This window comes from Quercus lobata, chromosome 8, assembly GCF_001633185.2.
Source record: "Quercus lobata isolate SW786 chromosome 8, ValleyOak3.0 Primary Assembly, whole genome shotgun sequence".
Taxonomy (NCBI): Eukaryota; Viridiplantae; Streptophyta; class Magnoliopsida; order Fagales; family Fagaceae; genus Quercus; species Quercus lobata.
In genome coordinates this window covers 48,177,795-48,197,094 of record NC_044911.1, presented here as the reverse complement: position 1 = coordinate 48,197,094, position 19,300 = coordinate 48,177,795, and the positions used below count along the sequence as shown (strand labels likewise).

General features: G+C 34.3%; 1 protein-coding gene across 1 annotated transcript; it reads right to left on the bottom strand.

Annotated features, from left to right (window-relative positions):
• Positions 1–1,154: 1,154 nt before the first annotated feature.
• Positions 1,155–16,344, bottom strand: LOC115955703 (MLO-like protein 1). The gene is made up of 14 exons (XM_031073963.1): positions 15,924–16,344; positions 15,660–15,811; positions 13,996–14,112; positions 13,838–13,898; positions 13,484–13,581; positions 12,750–12,824; positions 12,557–12,645; positions 12,372–12,421; positions 5,860–5,900; positions 3,766–3,975; positions 3,597–3,664; positions 3,419–3,479; positions 2,834–3,312; positions 1,155–1,298 (listed from the first exon to the last, which is right to left on the bottom strand). Exons 1-13 carry the CDS (start codon positions 16,099–16,101, stop codon positions 3,082–3,084), a joined length of 1,431 nt encoding a protein of 476 aa, XP_030929823.1. The 5' UTR covers positions 16,102–16,344; the 3' UTR covers positions 1,155–1,298; positions 2,834–3,081.
• Positions 16,345–19,300: the final 2,956 nt, after the last annotated feature.

Sequence of the window (19,300 nt, the reverse complement as noted above, 5' to 3'; positions counted from 1 at the left end):
CCCAATCTATCTGATAGTCTACTTCTCAAAGGACAGGGCTCCTACAACATCCTCCATAATTGGAAAATGTTAAAGTGCTTGCTAAAGATGAGTTATTGTAGGATCCAGTTAATAAAAAAAATTGGTATGAATTGATGATGGGACAGAAAATATTACTAAAATGATAAGTCAAACTTAAAAAGTTAGTTCTATTTACTCATCACCCTATAAGGCTAGTAAAAAATATAACATAAAGCAAAAACATTTGACATAAAGCAATTTCTTGACAGACACCTCATGGTACCTGTTAACATTGCCCTAACATTTTTAGTAGAAGAAAATTTTAACACTAACCTAACATTTTTAGTAGAAGAAAATGTTTGCAGCTAAAGTACTATGTTTTATATCGTTATATAACCATTCCCCTTGATCAAAAAGTAATCACAAACAAAAAAACAAGAAAGCATTTCAAAGTTCAACCTTTTGATAAACGTGTGTACGATTTTCTCCTTAATACTGATGTGCATATAATAATTAATAACGTTGTACTTTACTCAATACGAAAAATTGACATAACAATTGAGACAGCTCAGGAGAACTCATAATTAGAAGAGTTGTAAGTTAGTACCCGTTTCCTGGTTCCATCATCCACGGCAGCAAGATACAAAAATAATCTTTTGAACTTAATGAGAGTGCAGTGACTCATAATAAGAAAAGTTTTATCTTGCATTTTCCTTAGTATGTTTAGATATTGCTTATTTTACTAAAACTGAAAAATTATTGTTAAGAGTACTATAAATAAAAATAAAAATTAGTTAAAATAATACAGTGAAGTCCATGACTAGTACCAAAAAATACAGTGAGGCTTATAAATAATATCAAAAATAAGCTAAATAGTGAAATAATTTAAATTTTACGTTTCAATCCAAACGCACACTTAATCCTTTTAAGGCTCTCTGAACTGAACTAGATTCAACCTGTATAAAAAAGGATCACTTTTAAGTTTTTCGGTAGTACAACTCTCATTCTTTCTCAAGTGCCCAACAGAAAATTATTTTTCTAAAAAATAAAAGAAAAACATAAGGGTAAACTACATTCGAAAAGTAGAATAATTGGTCCTTATGAGGTTTAATTTTTCAAAATTGAAGCCCCCTAACCACGTGGCCTTAATTGAGGATGGCAAGCATTTCTCTGAATAAATAGTAATAACACACCAAGGACTTTTAATGGTACCCAAAGAGCATGAGTAGGATACGCAAAGTTTATAATCAATGCCGCCACAAATCACATAGCACTCATTCAAGAACACCCCAACCCCCCTTCTCAGCAAGGTTTTGAAACCCGGACCGGACCGTACGGTCCGACCGGAAAAACCTCCAACCGTTCATGTTTACGGTTCGTTAAGCCTCAAGAACCGCTCCATGGGAAAATAGCAGGAACCCGTGAGAACCACGGTCGGACCTCACGGTTCTGAGAACCGTGATCAAACCGCTTCTCACGGTTCCCTGCTTCCGTGAATCTGAAACTCAAAAAAAAAAAAAAAAAACAAACAAACACAGAAAAACAAAAGAAAAAGAAACACAACTCTGCTGGGAGTACATCATGTCTTCAGAAACATTGCCACTGCCATCTCCAGAGAAACACAACATGTCTTTATGTTTCTTCTTCTTCTTCTCTCTTCAGAGTACATCACGCAGCTCCCTCTATTCAAAAATTCTCTCTTGGGCGAATCAAGCTTTAAATTTCGGCTTTGTTCTCCGCCGGTAATGTGTGTGTGATAGGGTGAGAGTATGAGAGAAAGAGAATGAGAAAGATAGAGCTAGAGATGAAGAAAGAAAAACAAAAGCAGAGAGGACACGGTCTGGTCAGTGGAGGAGGAGTTCTTGAAAAATAAAAACATGATGAGACTTGAGAGGAGTGGGTCAGTGGGGATGGGGATACGTGTGTGGAGGAAAAAAAACAAGAGAATAAAAAAGAAAAGAAAAGGAAAAGAAACGTATGGACGGAAGGGGAGGAAGTATAAAGAATAAAAAAATAAAAAATCATAATTAAATGTTGCTATAATATTTTCACAATATTTTATAATAAATTTTAAATAATAGATTATTATTAATTAATATTTGTGAGTAAAAAAATAATTTCAATGGTGGGTTTAAATTAAAACTAGTAACAATTTTTTACATAAATTTTGTTGTGAAAATATTGTTAAAAATGATGTAGACTTACTGCTTCGGGAGACTTCTTTGCTCTGCGTGCTTGCTTGCTGTCACAATCTACTGCTTGCTTGCTGTCAAGCACTTCCTTCTTCTTGGGGTTTGTTATTTATTTAACTTTGACCATTTTTAAATGCATGGAGTCAGATCTAGCTTTTGATTTTTTTTTTTTTTTTAATTCATGATAAATGGTGAACAATGACTATTCAGATGGGCTTGGGAAAAAAAAAAAAAATGATCCACAGTCAAATGGGCTTGGCCATGAGCAAATAACTAATTTGTCTCTTAACTATTTTATTGAGTTTCATAAAATAAAAATTATTGGGTACTAAAGTATGTTTGTCATGACTTAAAAATAATTTAGAAACTCAATAGCTATTTATGTTTTTTTAGAATTTAATAATTTTTATTTGTATTATGAAAGTTATGTTATAAAAAATACTATCTATATTTGTTTTGGACTATTTTAGTTAATTTTTCTATTTTTTTTATTAATTTAATGTTATATATATTTAAAATAATTATTAAATTAATTATGACGTCATCACGGTTCGATCCCGGTTCGACCTCGGTTCGACCTTAAAAACCTTGAACCTCTCCCTTTTACGGTTCAATGAACGGTCCAGGTCTGAAAACCTTGCTTCTCAGTCCTCTCTTTAGTAAGTAAAGAATACACAATGACATTCAAAAATATGTACGCATCAATTAACTAGTCATTTTAAGCCTAAGAGAAATTCAAAATGACATAAGTTTCACCCCAAGCTCTTCCAGCCCCAAAGCAAGGGTGACATAACTATCGCTATCACCTGTATATATAAATCTACAGAAATGACCATACTTAGATGAAGATGTAGACCTCCATCCTGTCTTAGTTAAGAAATGGCAACAGTCATTTTGAATTTTCAGAAACAGATGCAGGCTGAATCTCCTCCGGCGTAGATGCTTTGCGAAAAGCAGATCCTAGCTGAATTCCCCTTGAGGTAGATTCATGGGAACTTCCCTGGCCAGAGCCATTGCCAGCTGCCCTAAAACCCTTCTTTTTCTTTGCCTTCTGAGCCCAACCAACGAGGCCCACTTGCACATGCTCATCAAATATTGCCTTCTTGTAAGAAGTTCCCATCTTCATTTCAATGCAGTGAACAGGTAAGATCAACAGCTTATTAAGAAAAATCAATTAATTTTTTAAAAAAAGGTGAATTCATTTTTAAACAGCAACTAAAAAGCACCTGTGTGACTATTGCATAAAGTGGCAGGGTGCTGGAACTACAGAGGACCTGAATGAAGACCCTAAATAAGAACAACAAAAGAAAAAGTATAGAAAGACATCAGTACTAAGTAAATAAAAGATCCAACATACTTCGAACCTAACAATATGAAAAAGTAAACAGGGTCTTTCGCTTCTACCCAATAATGAGCCTTGGGACAATATAACGGACTTGTCCCATTATGCAAGAGTCGAAGCCATATTGAACCTACATATGCAGAGAAGTAGGTTAATCACGTTCCGTCTCAATTACTAATCTCTTGTTTATTACAAATAGATTTGATGCATGGTGGTTGAAGAATTTCTTACCCATATCCAGAAAAAAAATGCAATCTCAAAAGAATTCTGGAAAAGGATAAAATGGATCAAGAAGAGGACGATGCGGGGCCGACCAAGCCAAAAGTGCTCATCAGATGGTTGAACTACTAATTCACCTTCTATGGCTACATGTTTCTCAGCAACATCATTAGCCAACTGGGAAATTACATGCTCCAGCTTAGTCCCCACAGCAAGTAGAAGCTGGAATTTATATGAATTAGCAACATATGAAGTGAAAAGAAAAGAGAACAAAAAAAAAGGCCATGCAAGTACAAAGTTGTGTCAGGTCGCAAATTTTACAAGTGGACATGATTGTATACATGCCTGTATATGCTATTTAATATGAACAACTGATTAACAGGACAAATTTCTACACATAGATTATGCATCTATGACATACCAATTGAATAACATGCGCATTAAGAATTAGCCTGACAATTATCATTGAAAATAGGGAGAAAACAAAAAAAACCCCCCCCCCCCCCCTCCTGCCCTCTCTTTTCCTCCAAAAAACAAAAGAAAAGAATAGTGGACAATAGCCCATGCAAGGACACTCAGCCAGAATTCATAAACTAGTAAATTAGAGCAACAAGGTTGAAACAAACAAGAAAATGGAGATTGTGGAGACATAAAAATACCTCAAGTGTCTAGAGTCTATAATGCAGATGCTTACTAACAGCATTCATTTTAAGGAAAGACTAACTGCAGACAGCAAATCTTTGCATTACAGACGGTCCAAATGTGTTTCTTGTCTACTGAGGGTAAGAAATGCGTCAGTCATTTAACTCATTAAGCAAAAATATTGCTGACTCAACTACATCATTGCTTGATAAGAAACGAATCTTAGACTGACAATCTTTAGAAAGTTTCTGATGACATTACTTCTAAAGGACGATACTTTTTTTCTCCTTTTTCTTTTCTTTTTAACAGAACAAAAAGGAACTTCAGTGAAGATTAATACACACAGAGCAGATCCGTGTACCCCAAACGTAGTAGATTTCATGAATCACCTCATCTTTTCTGTACCAACGTAAGATCTAATGTAACCTTCAAATTTTCTTAAAACAGAATTTTATTTATATAAGTAATAACTTTGGTTTCATTTTTCAAACAGAAGAATGAAACCAAATGGATCTCTGCATTGAGTGGTAATTGTTAAGCAAGACAAGAACCATTTTCCCCCCGTTTTCTTTAAAAAACAGTTGCAGTACAAAGAGAGAGAAAAACAGTTGCAGTACAAAGATGAGAATCTAATTGGTGGATGACAATGAGAAGAACCAATACATAAACCATAATTTTATATAAATTAGAGAGGGTAAAAATGGGTTGAGCATCTATACTTGGCTTCTAAGGAAAATTAAGAAGAAAATCATTTAACAGATAAAAATGGTATGGAGACCTGTTAATCAGATATAGAAATTTCAATCAATATCATTAAAATAACCAATTTCAGGATGACTTAACATCAACTGTTTTTACTTGACAATACTTTTTGCCGAGTGTTTTTGACTTGAACATATCCAGTAGATTAAGTAAGCAAGCTTTGTGCATCATCTCTTTTTAAAATACAAAATGGTAAATAAAAGACACACCTGGTGGGTCTTGAACCCATGACCTCACCCTCCACCCTATTCTTAAAGGGCGAGGAGGTACCCATTTGAGCTAAAGCTCTTGCCTTGCCCATCAGCTCTTATGTTATTGACATATTCCAATCAAACTAAAGGTAAACTTTTCTGAAATAATTGTATTGAAAGATTTCTTTCAGGTCAATTACTTGGACAGCCTGGGAGATGCCATGCTCACATTAAAGAGAAGCATGAAATTATCATATAACACAAGGTGAATGGATTTGGAAATATTCTATTGTCATTGGATTATTCCATTTGTTCCTTTAGCTAAAAATATGGTAACTAATAATGAATCCACTTTACCAAAGATCTCCCCATTCAATCTCATCCATCCATAAGATACTGAAATTGCATGAATTAAGAATTTCACACTTTTGAAAGCAAGGGCAAACAGATAAGAAACCGTGCACATGCGCATGGATGCAAAACTAGAGCAAGGGATCACAAGACTACTCACAACGAAAGGAAGGAATGCTATCCAGAAATACGTATGCCAACCTGCATAAGTAAAATAGAAAATACCGTTGTTTATATAAGTAATGCCCATCACGGGTGTCCAAATCCTAAAAACAGTAACCCTATGGCATAAAAGCAAAGGAGGATGACTGTGAGTAGCCAATAAGTTGGAGAAAGTAAAAAGTATTCTTGTGAGCCCTCATTGAGGATAAATTTAAATATCATCTAGTTGTTTGGAATAAGTATGTTCACCTATTAAGGCAGTTGAATTGGAAATTCATAAAATGAAACCTTTTAATCAATCATAGTTAAATGGTTTCTAGAAATCAATTTGGAGGCAAGTTATTTCTGTGAAATATGGGGGGGGGAGGGGGGGGGGGAGATCTTGGGGTGAGTGGACCTCAGAAGAGATGTGAGGTTCCTGTGATGTGAGTTTGTGGAAGAGCATTAAGGATTTGTGCAAATGTTTTTCAGAGTTTGTTTTAAGATAAGTTATGGCAATAAAGTGTGGTTATGGTATGATTAAAGTCTAATGTTGAGCTGAAGGATAGATTTCTGAACTAATTCTCAACTGTCATAGATAAGGATTGTTTAGTTGCATCACAGCTAGGAATGCCCGGTCAAGGAATCCAGTATTGACTTTCATATTTGTGAGATCTTTGCAAGATTGGGAGATTGAGTCAGTTAACATTTTATGAAGTTAGTACTCTAATCTTCCTTCAGGTGGAGGGAAAGATAGAGAGAGTGTTGACTGCATTCAAAGAAAGGAAGTTTTAATTTCATACATAGTACGAGGCTTTTTGATGCAGGAGATGAAAGAGAATTATTATTTAATATTATTTATGTTTGCAAGTCAATTGTATTTTTATGTTTTAGGTCCTAGTAGTTTATTGGGCTTTTAGTATTGTAATTTAGAAGTAAGGTTATTTTCGTAATAAGGCAATTAGGGTTCCCCAACCAGCAAGGGTATTTTTGTAATAAGGCAATTAGGGTTTCCTAGCCAATTAGAACTAGGGTTTAGTAATCCTTTATAAGCAACCTATTGTACTCTTGGAGGAGATAGTTGATATTTTGATGAATGAAAACAATGGCCGTTTGGTCTTTCTTTGGTCTGGTGCTGACTCCAGGTCTACCCTAGGTGCTGACTCCTAGTGGTTTCCCCGCTTGGTGCTGACTCCAAGCAAGGCCTAGGTGCTGACTCCTAGGTCATATCTTTTATTTTTCCGTTATTTCAATTTTGTTCTGGTTGTCCTGCGTCAATTTTGGTATCAGAGCAAACACCGATTTGTTGAAGCATCACCGCAGGAAAGAACCAGAAAATATCACCCACCAAAAAAAAAAAAAAAAAAAAAAAAAAAAAACCCACAAGATCAACACCCACCGCCTCAAAACCCATCAACCACCAGCCGCCGAAACCCACAAGATCAACACCCACCACCCCAAAACCCAACAGCCACCAACCGCCGAACCCATTATCACGTCAACCACCATCATGTCTTGTGCCGCCGCTACCTTCCTTGTCGTTGCGCCACCACAGTTGTCAACCCCTAGCCCCGCAAGCCCATCGCCAAGCAACCTTCTTTCAATTTAGAGATTCCGCTCTCTTTCGTTAGTTTCTGTGGTTTCTTTTTCATAAGTCTGTACTTTGAGTCCGTGTCTTTCAATTTAGAGTCTTTCGTTTGACTTTCTTTTAAAGTCCGTGTCTGTAGCTTCTTCAATTTTAAGTTCGTGTACTGTATTTTATTATTTTGCAAAAAAAAAAAAAAAAAAAAAAAAAGAAGAAGAAGAAGAAGAAGAAGAAGAAGTCTTGTTGCTGCCAACCCATTGCACGTATAGGCCCCAAAGCTATTATCCACAGTTGTTGCCAGCCCGTGACTATAGTACAGTAAGTTGGCCACTATCAAGGAGAAAATCACAGTAGCTATTTGTTGAAGCACTATTTTAGAGAATCATGAAAATATTAGAAGCACCTTATTTTGATGGTTATGAAACTTATCCACGAGATTTTGTCAATTGGATGAATGGGGTGGAGCGATTCTTTGAGCAAGCAAATTTTGCAGATAACATAAAGGTTAGGTATGCCAAGTCCAAGTTAATAGGTAAAGCACAGAGGTTTTGGGAGAATCTTGAACGTTTCCGCTATATGGATTATGAACCTGCCATTACTGTGTGGGAAGATATGAAAGAAAAGTTTTGTGATGAGTATTTATCACCATACTATCGAGCTAAGTATCTACCCCAATCTCAGTATGGTACTTTTCAAGTTGAAGCAAATGTGATGAATACTCATCCTCATCCCATATCATGTCCTCAGTGCACTTTTGAACAATCTACCAAGGAATTATCTACCAGGAAAGCAACGGAATTAACTGTAAAGCCCATGAAAGAGATTCAATACAGGATTGCTCAGATGAAGCAAATGAAGACTCAACCTGATTCAATTGGGAAACCAAGGATAATTGATCACAATGAACTTATTGCTGCCCCCATAGAAGATAACATTGATGGTGATATCTTAGTCGTGGAGAATCCTCCAGTAACACCAAAGCCTAATGTTGACATAGACGTACATACCTTGACAAGTGTTGCTTTAACAAGCGTGCAAGGAAATGAATCTATTGAAAAACAGCAAGGTGAAAAGATGGCGCCTAAAGAGAGTATTATGTTAGAGGGTGCACATAATGTGAAAGTTGAAGTTGTTGAATGTGCTTCTAATCAACCCTCCACAGTCCTTGAAGATCTACATCCTGGTGAAGTCAAAGAGGTTAAAACCACAGAGCTTCCTATGGTTCATAAGGTTCACGAAGAGATTATACTGATTCCACACATTGATTTTGTTATTCCAAATGAGTTTGACGTGGTGGAATTCAAGGTTTTTCTTTTCCCTATGCTCCCTAAGGTGATTTCAAACTTGAAGCAAGTGTTGTTTGTTAGCCTCCTAATCCTTCAATGCTTTAAAACTCGAGGTCGAGTTTTCTCCAACCAAAGGAGAATGATGCAGGAGATGAAAGAGAATTATTATTTAATATTATTTATGTTTGCAAGTCAATTGTATTTTTATGTTTTAGGTCCTAGTAGTTTATTGGGCTTTTAGTATTTTAATTTAGAAGTAAGGTTATTTTCGTAATAAGGCAATTAGGGTTTCCTAACCAGCAAGGGTATTTTTGTAATAAGGCAATTAGGGTTTCCTAGCCAATTAGAACTAGGGTTTAGTAATCCTTTATAAGCAACCTATTGTACTCTTGGAGGAGATAGTTGATATTTTGATGAATGAAAACAATGGCCGTTTGGTCTTTCTTTGGTCTGGTGCTGACTCCAGGTCTACCCTAGGTGCTGACTCCTAGTGGTTTCCCCGCTTGGTGCTGACTCCAAGCAAGGCCTAGGTGCTGACTCCTAGGTCATATCTTTTATTTTTCCGTTATTTCAATTTTGTTCTGGTTGTCCTGCGTCACTTTTAAAGGGCCATTAAGAGTTTAATTTCCACGGAAGAATATTTGGTGTATAAAGGCACCAAGAAATGTAGTGTTCCTTGGATGGACAGCTACTTTGGTAAATTATAGACAATAAGAATTTCAAAAAAAGAAAAGAAAAAGGAAAGGACATTGTGGATAGATCTTGCTTATGTTAGAATTTTATTTTATAAGTAATAAAATTATATAAATCAAAAAAAGAGCCACCCAAGTATACAAGAAGTATACTGGGGTAAACAATCGGTTACAAAAATTGCATAAATCTAATAAATCAACAATAGAAAATAAAGAAAGGTTCCTCACGACTAACAGCCAATCCAATAAAATTCTAAAAAAGAACAACTTGAAATCAGGCATAGAACTTTCGGTATCTTCAAAAATCCTACTATTCCTTTCCCCACAGATGCACCACATCAAGCAATGGGGGATAACCATCCAAATATGACCATTCTGATGACGACCAAACCGACTTTTCCAGCAAACTAAAAGCTCAACAACAAATTTTGGCATCACCCAATAAACTCCAAACAAACCCAAAATCATGGACCATAAGTCTAAAGCAATAGGGTTCTTAAAGTATTGGGTTAAATATGTTGATGTAATGGCCTAAGGAGCCTAGTTATGTTGTAAGCCCATATTGAGCTAACCCTAGCTTCTAGTCTCTATATATACCTTATTAGGGTTCACTGTAATAGTGACTTGAGTATACAGTAAAGATGTAGTCGCTAGGGCTTTATTTTATGGATGTAGGTTGTTGGCCAAATCATGCAATCCCTTATGTTCTTTTCTCTTTCTTGCTTCCGCTTCTCTATATTATTTTATTCTTGTCTTTAACAAGGACAATGTAGCAAAAGGTGATCAACAGATTCGCTATTGCATTTGCACATATAACACCAATCTATAATCCTTACCTTTCTCTTCCTTAAGTTGTCAATAGTCAAAAATTTACCCAAAGCTGTAGTCCATACAAAGAAGGCTACTCTCAAAGGGGCCTTTGATCTCCATATGATTTTCCAAGGGAAAGAATGATCACTAGTGATTGCAGCGGCATCCAAAAGTCGATAATAAGTACCATTCTTGAAGCCCTTTTTCTTGTCTAGTTTCTAGCACAATCTTGCATACGTTAGAATTATAAGGACACACTAATGCTGCCAGCAAAAAGCTCTCCAAAAAGTATGATCAAGGATAAAAATAAAAATAAAAAATCTTTTTTTTTTTTTTTTTGTTGCTACGTTACACACACACCCAATGGGTCTTGAACTCATGACCTCATCCTCCACCTAGAACTTATCAAGGGAGGAGGTGCCAGTTGAGATAGAGCTCATTTGCAAAATTCAAAACTGTAGTCTAGCTTTGATGTTGAGTCTTAAAGTCACCTTTGACAGGCTAATTTAGTTGCTATCAACTCGTACTCTTAGTATTAAGTTTCTTTAGGTTAGAAAGTTACTGGTTCAGTTTTAATTAAGTTCAACTAAAGTAGGGGGTAATTTCCAGATTTTCTGGAATGATCTATAATGGGATGTCCAAGAGGTCCATGAATCTTATTTTAAGTTTCCAGATTTTATTTCCTATTTCGTTTTGTTTGAACATCTAGTATTTTTTGGAAAAGGATTAGGAATAACTTTATCTAACCTTCAAAACAGAAACTACACTACAATTTAAATAAAATTTCTACAGCCTTTCTCAAATTTTGAGGGAGTGATTGCTTTCTTCTTTCTAAGTGTGATTGCTTGGGGAACTTGGGTGCAATTGCTTAGGATTTATCCTTCTTTTTTTCTTCGAATTGTTCAAAAAGACAAAAGAAGAGTAAAAAGTCAAACTGAAAGCCACAATTCAATTCATTGTTGTAACACCAACAATCATCAAATTCTTTCAATATCCAATTTTCTATGACCCACCCATCTGAAAATCCTTAAACATCAAACCCCATTCAAGAATCTTTCAAAAAACTCATCAAGGAACCTAATATAGTGCTAAATTTGTTAAAGATCCTGCATCAAATTGGTATGAAAGCCCATCATAGCTTCCTTCCTGTGTTAGATGGTGAACCACCTCCTTTTACAATGTTGTGGCATGAGAATTCTGGTCACTGGGTTTTTCTTTATTTGGTGTGCATTGGGTGATGCCTCGGACCATGCTTGAAGCATTGCAAGGGGAAGGGAAGATTTAGGAGAAAGATAGGATTTGGGGGAGTCCCTCTCTCTATTATGTGGACAGCTTAGGTTGGAGGGAGAGATTCAAATATGGAGAGCCAAATGTGAACTTGTTTAGGCAATGTACATTGTGATTCTTTATTGGATTTCATTGCTCTCCTGAATTTTTATTGTACTTTGTTAAGATAATATCTTATAATCATCTCACATATAAATTCTTTTATTGTGTAACACCATGCCAAAAGTCTTCTGGCTCTGTTGCACTGCCTGATCCTCCCAAAGAGGAGAACTTAAGTTCAAATCCCTTTCCTCCACCAGTTGTACGCCAAATCTATCTATCTATATATATACACCAATAATTATTAGAAGTTACTTTCTCCTCAACATTAGAAGAAAATTTTAAAATGATCTAAGCATGTTAATAAAAAAAATGTTTTCCATCAACTAATTACTAGACTGTCATATTGGGTTTTTTTTTGGTTTTGTTTGGGGGGGGGGGGGGGGTGTTTGGTAAGTAGAATTGACTGGAGTCGACAGCATATACTAGAAAATGACCCAATGAAGAGGAATTAGCAAAGCATGTGCATATGACTGAACCAAACTGTCAAGATGTCTAAATTGAGCTCTTTCGGATGAATGTGACATATACTAGTCTTTTTTTTTTCTTTTTTCTGACTGTTGTACTCCTGATGCCTATAAAACAATGAATTGTCCTACCCTTTGAGTTTCCAAGCTAACTCTAAACCTGTTTGAGCAAGAAACCTAAATTGACTAGACCAAAATTTTTTTGCTATCAGGAGTACTAGACACGGGCAAAAAAAAAAAAAAAAAACCAACATTGCTCAGTGATGTTTCAAGCATGTAAGTTATTATTCAATGCAGTAGCATACCGTTTACATTAAGCAACAAGAAGATGACTACAAATATCCAAAGATACCAACTGCAACAAAGAAAATCAAACAGTGAGTCAAGGATTATCAGTAAGCAATTGGTAAAAGACACAACTCACAAATAAAAATATACTGCAAGCCATAAGAAGCAGTAACACCACATGGTATTCTCATATGTCACTTGCCTTATACCAACGACTTTCTTAAAATCATCTTCAAGGGCCCGTATCATGTATTTGTGAAAATTAAACTTGGGATTGCTTCTGCAATGGGTCTACAACAGAAATAATATATATAGTAAAGAATTCCCCGTAAGAGATAACAGAAGAATTACTATACTGGTGAATGAGAACAGCCTCCTCATATTAGATACCTTACCATGATAAAACCTAGTCGTAGTGTTGTGTAGTCTGATTTAGTCACAGATCCATAAAATTGCTTTACAAAAGAATACTGAAGGGGGAAAAAGAAAGTGTCAGAAGCATGGTTAAACAAACTTGGCAAGCTGATAATAACTGTTCTCCATCTAAAATATTTTGCAGTTCATACTTTAGGATTATTAGAATAATGGTTAAATGATTAAATTCACTCTTTCCCAATAGCTCAAGTTTTTGGGATAAGTGGTAGTTTATCAAGAAGGGAAAAACTCCAAATATGGTTTCCCTCCCAGGGTTTAATAATTAATACTATAGGCCAGGAAAAGAGAACATTGCTTTTGCAAGGAACCAACCCTGGGAAAAATTTAGTGATTGCAAACTAGATCAGTAATGCCATCACAAATGCACACCAGTACGTAAAATTTGTCAATTCCTTTTATTTTTTATTTGTTCATACTGTGTTTTATATTATAAAAGAAATGCTACAGGTGAAAGCAAGACTAAATTGAAAGGGAAAAATCCATACAAACGTTTTTTCATGCAGGCAAGCATAATTTTATGTCAATTCTCACGTGTTGCATGGAAAAGGAAAATCTTTGAACATTTTTCTTTGATGAAAATTTTTCTATATTTTTTTACAGTTAGAATTGATGGTACATACCTATTCAAAAATATAACTCATAGCCTCCATTTAAGATACAAGTAGAATCTAATAGAAATAAGATAGTAACTTACCAACCAACCCAAAAGAACTGAGTTTTTACCAAGACCCTGAAAATGTTCCTTGATAAATGCATGTTGATGGACATCGGTAACTGTTTTTGATTTCGGAACTGCACTATCACAAGTCATAAATTAGAAGCAATGAGGATGCTGATTAACTGGCAAAAACTTAATTGAGTCAGTCAGTTCTCTTTGCCACTTTAAGTTGTCAATCAGGAGAAAGGTAATGCCATATAAGGCTTTGTTGGGTTAACTTATTTGAACCATCTTATTTCAAAAGTCTACACAAGCATAGCAAATGGATCCACTAGTTAATGAAAAATAGCCAAGACAGACAGCACATAACTTATTGATAATGATCCTTACCATTCCGAGAATCATAATTATTTTTGGCAATTTCATCCTCCCAACGTTTCCATTGGCGAATCTATATAATGACAAACAAAATATTCCAAAAAAAAAAAGATTAATAAAACAATGGTTGTGTAACACAAAGAAGTTGAATAATCATATCAAATGCTCACCCTTAATCCTCCAAAAACAACAGTGAGAACACAGAAGGTCACATGGACGATGGCCAGGACGAAGATAAAGATATGCAGATGATGCAACGCTTCAGTTGATAATAATGGTACCTTATTCTAAAAGGGGAAAAAACAATTAGAGCACATAATTATGGCATATTTGTGCAGCCATAAATAACAACATAACATCAATAATTTCCCCAACCAAAAAGAGAGAAAGAGAGAGCACCAACAAATTCATTAAATGCCTGAATCAATATAGAATGCAATGCATGGAATACCCCATGAAGTAGTTTGATTTCATTGCATCAGATTTAAAAGTAAATTGGCTAGGATAAGATGTGGCTATTACCAAACTATATGTGAAGTGTTCCAAAAATTGAAGGAAATTTTAGTGTATATATGTCCTCAAGGTCAGTTCAGAATATCTTGATGAAGTATTTAAATTTCCAATGATATCTCTGTCAACAGTAATATCAATATGAACGCAATACACATAATGAAGGTTATTGATTTAAAAATAAGCAATAACATAAATGCAAAACAAGTGAAAGTGTTGACTTATTTCCTGTTCAGTGTGTTGCCTCCTCTTCTTTCTGATTCTTCCCTTCCCCACTTCTCTCCATTCTAAATCAAACTTCAAAATAGATTCATGGACTAGAAGCTCTCAATTCAGAGGAAAGTTACAACCAGATTTTGAAACAGATAAGACAACGACAGCTAGTATATTAAATTAAATCAACCCCCTCTCCTGAACATGCATTGTATCATCAATTAAGTTCTTGAAATCCAGAGCATGAACCTTGAGAAAGTCACTATTGAAGGCTTGAATGCAGTTATACCCAAATGTGTGATTTTTGACAAACAAGAGTATCCAAACCTCTTCAAGTATCTGACTATTCCCTTGGGCATGTGCAGTACCCAAATGTGTGTTTGGATGAGCTTAAAAAATTAGTCATATAAAAGTATAGTTGTACAACTGGTACTCGTACCTTAAAAGAATGAGGCCTTAAAAAGTTGTACATAAGCTGTGATTAAACAGGCATTTACTGATTGGTACATCATAGATCACATATTGATAAGTAATTAATAAATAAATAAAAAGGCTCTGGCCGCGAAGGGGAAGAGGATAAAGATTCCCCAGTCGTAGGGGTTCTTCCTCACGTGAACCGTAAGAAGAAAACACCATAAGAGAATACAAATTTACAAACAGAAATTGACAAATGTGAATCCAAAGTATTAGAAAATTGTCTCCAATGAATTCAAGTGTACCATAAGAGAATACAAAAAAAAAAAAAAGAATCCAAGTATCAGAAAATTGTCTCCATTTGTTTCCAGCAATAGTATGGCTCCATCGGCCGTACTATTCTTAAGATCATAGAATGAATGAATTCAAAGTTTACCATAAAGTGAGAACATCTTGTAGAATAATCCTCAACTTAAAAACATATTATAACAATAACAATATAATAATTATGGGTCTGACAAGATCAAATGGCAAATCGCAACAAGTTTCAACTTTTGGCCATTATTATAGTTTATTAGTTTCCATAAATACCATTCAAAAACCAATTCAATATACAGTGACCAAAATCAAACCAAAAACCATTACCACAGACGAAATTTAGAATTAAGAGAGTTAAAGAGACAGTGTTGGATCGAACCTCGCTACACGTGTTTGATTCCTCAAATTTATGTCCTTTCTCGAGTTTACAAGGAAGCATGTGACGTGTCACGTCGGCGGGGACACAGATTTTATTAATCACATTCTGGAACACCGTCAGAAGCAACGATATGAACCCCAAAAGCATTAACTCTGCCAAAGAATTCAGACTTCAAATTTATTAAGAAAACAAACAAACGTAGAATGAAATCGAATATATATATATATATATATAAATATAAATAATAGAAAGAAAGAGAAAGACCTTCTTTAACTTTCTGCAAAGCCTCAAAAAGGGGTTTCTGGTGCTTCCTTTTCAAAGTTACGCCTGTGTAATGAAGGACACGTTCGGCGGCAAGAGAAATGGCGACAATCACAGTGCACACGCCTGCAACCACCCACGTCGGTGTGTACTCTAACGTCACCCCTTCTTCTTCACTCATCGTTACTTACTCCTTAAGTCTTCTTAATTTCTGCTCTCTTTTCTTAAGATTACAATTCGAATCTCTGTCTCTCTCTCTCTCACTGTGTGTGTGCTTAATTTCAACAATTTCATATGTATGTAAAGTCTTGTCTCATTGTCTGACTGTACCACACTACAACCAGTCTACAACAACGTGTTAGTTTTTAGTGACTTTCTGCAACCACTAGTACGATTCTTGTCTGTGTCTCAGAAATATAAAATCCAAACATGTGATACTTATTATTTAAATAAAGAAACTAACACAACCCTATTATTATTTATTTCCGCGGACCATACGTGTTTTTCGGTTACCGGGTACAAAACCAGTGAAATATCGAAAACCACTGCTACTTTCTATCTTTTTTGACTGAAGAAGGTAGAGCTACTTTCTATCTTTATCTCAAAAGAAAAAGAAAACCACTACTACTAGTGTGTCGTACTCGATATTTAACGAACCACATTCATTTAGGCGGAGTTTGGATAGCGTATACGTATGGTGTCGTCTAGCGTTTAAATATTGAATTTCATCCACGGTTTACAAGGCTTGTAAGTGCAAAATTTAATAAAATATTTATTAAAATTAGAACTTACGAGAGTATTTATATATTAAAAAATTATTTTATTATTAAATTTTTATTTTTCAATAATAAGTAAGACTTTAATGTTTTTTATCAGTTTATCTACTACAATTCAAATATTATTTTATTTTTATTGGAAATGGAATTAAAATATGTTACTTAATAGAGACCAATAACTTCACCTACTTTATCACAAGTTGCAGTTGCCATGCGATATTAAAAAAAAAAAAAAAAGTAATGCGTGCTTATGATTCACACTTTCATCATTTACAAATTTATCATACAATAAATTATGATAAAAATTGCATAAATAATTACGATAGTCGTCGGTAAGTAAACTTCTAAGTTTCACTTTACTATTATTGTAATTTAAATTTTTTTGGAAATTATATGGGTGGTGGACCTAGCGGTACAGACAAAATACGTAGTCTCCAAGAATCTAATTTGGACTAGAATTAAAAAAGTGCTACAAGTGGGTGCGAATAGTTGAAATGGAAAATTCTTTTCTTTTTTTTTTGGGTAAAAGGGGAAGACCTCGTTCAACTAAAAAGTATAAGAAGAAGTTGAGGAGTGTGTTTCGTAAACAAGACTTTTTTTTTTTTGAGACAATGGTAAACAAGACTTAAAATTCAAACGTAAAAAGAACATCAAATCAGAAACGACAAAAAGTAATCACTGTCCTGGAATATAAATATATGTAAGCAAAAGCAATTAAGCATCATCATATTCGATATTCCTGCAGTCCACATAAATATGTAAATCATAAATTATGAGAGGATACCGATGGTCTCTAATGCATTTTTGCATTGAATATAGTATGATATGGACACTTGTTTAAAATTGAAAACATGTCCGAATTGTGTCATGTTCAGTATGATTTAAATACGTACTGCAACGTACTGTGTTCAACGCAAAAATATATCGGCCACAAGCTTTATCGGTTATGAAATATGCAAATGCAAGCGGAGATAAGGAGTGAGTGATGGAAGTTAGGTAAGATGGCACTGTTCATCTTGTGAAGCACGCGTCACGGGCGAGGGACATAGAGACCAATAATATGTCATTGCCAACTCAAACTCATCTTCTTTTTCTTTTTTCTTTTTTTTTGAAGAAATTGAAATTGCCACTTGAACTTGAAAGTTGATAGTGACTAGTGAGGGGGTCTGTGACTGTGAGAGTGACACTTGGGCCCTAAATTAGACATAATCAAGTTTTTTTTTTTTTTTTTTGGCTAGAAGACATAATCAAGTTATACAACTTGTTGCTACTTATTTGCAATTTAGTGCACCGCAATTATTATGGCATTAGATTTAATTTATCCACTTCGTCCCACACTCACATGTGCCCTCCTCATTGTGTTTTGTTTTTTCTTTAGACTTGATTCAACTTTCTATGTGCGCTTGACCAAATTTTGTAAAAGTTTATCTCCTTTCTTTGTCTAAAAAAAAAAAAAAAACCGAATGTCTTCTTATGCATTATTTTATTAACATAATTCTCTTTTTCAATGAATAAGATTTATAAATATAAGCCCTACTCGTTGCAATAAATTAAAAATAATAATAATAATAAGGGTCTGATTAATGTGTCTCCTTAGGACATATATTAAGTTTTCTATTTTTAAAAATATTTTTTCGAAAATTGAAAAAACTATCATTACTTTTTCAATCCTTGAAAATTTTTTTTTAAAAAATATAAATTAATGTGTATCCTAAAAGTACATAATAGTAAAATCTTAATAATAATAATAATATATGAGCCCTACCATATAAAACATGAAGTGACCGATGAAAGTTGTCATTTGTCAGAAAGAATAATTAAAAAGGACAAAAGGATCATGGTACAATAATCAATAATGGGACTTTAATTTTTTTCTAGATTCCTTTTTATTGTCCATGAAGACATTCAGGGCCTCAGGCATAGTTAGCAAAACGTGATTCTATTGCGAATTTTTTTTTTTTTTTTTTTAGTATTTTGTATTGTGCATCGTAAAATACATATATACTTAATAAAAATTATAAATATATATATAAAATGTATATTTATTATAAATTTTGGATGTATTTAACTAATGATTAATTTATTCATCGTTTATATAATAATATTTATCAAGCTAACTAAGGATCCGTTTGAATATAACTTATTTTGCTGAAACTGAAAACTGAAAATATTATAGAAAAATAATTTTTAAATGTGTGAATAGTACCGTAGGATCAATTTTTAATGAAAAAGTTATTGAAAAGTGAAATTTATGGATCCATGAACAACACATAGGTGCATTGTTCACGGACAAAAAGTCAACAAGTGCGGCTACCAAAAAAAAGAAAGGCTGAAACGCGTTGAAAGCAAAATGTGGACGCAATAAGCCGAATCCAAACCCCACCTAAATAAATTAAACTAGCATGTGTTCATAACATACATATTCAAATTACTTAAATTCAAAAATGACAATATATTACAAATGACCCAAAAATAATAATTTATTTTCATCATATTCATCAAATTCTCTAATCAACCCATCTAAGTCAACGCTATCATCATATTTATAATTTTGCGAATTTATTTATTCATTAAAATTTTCTTTATCATCGTTCGTCATTAACA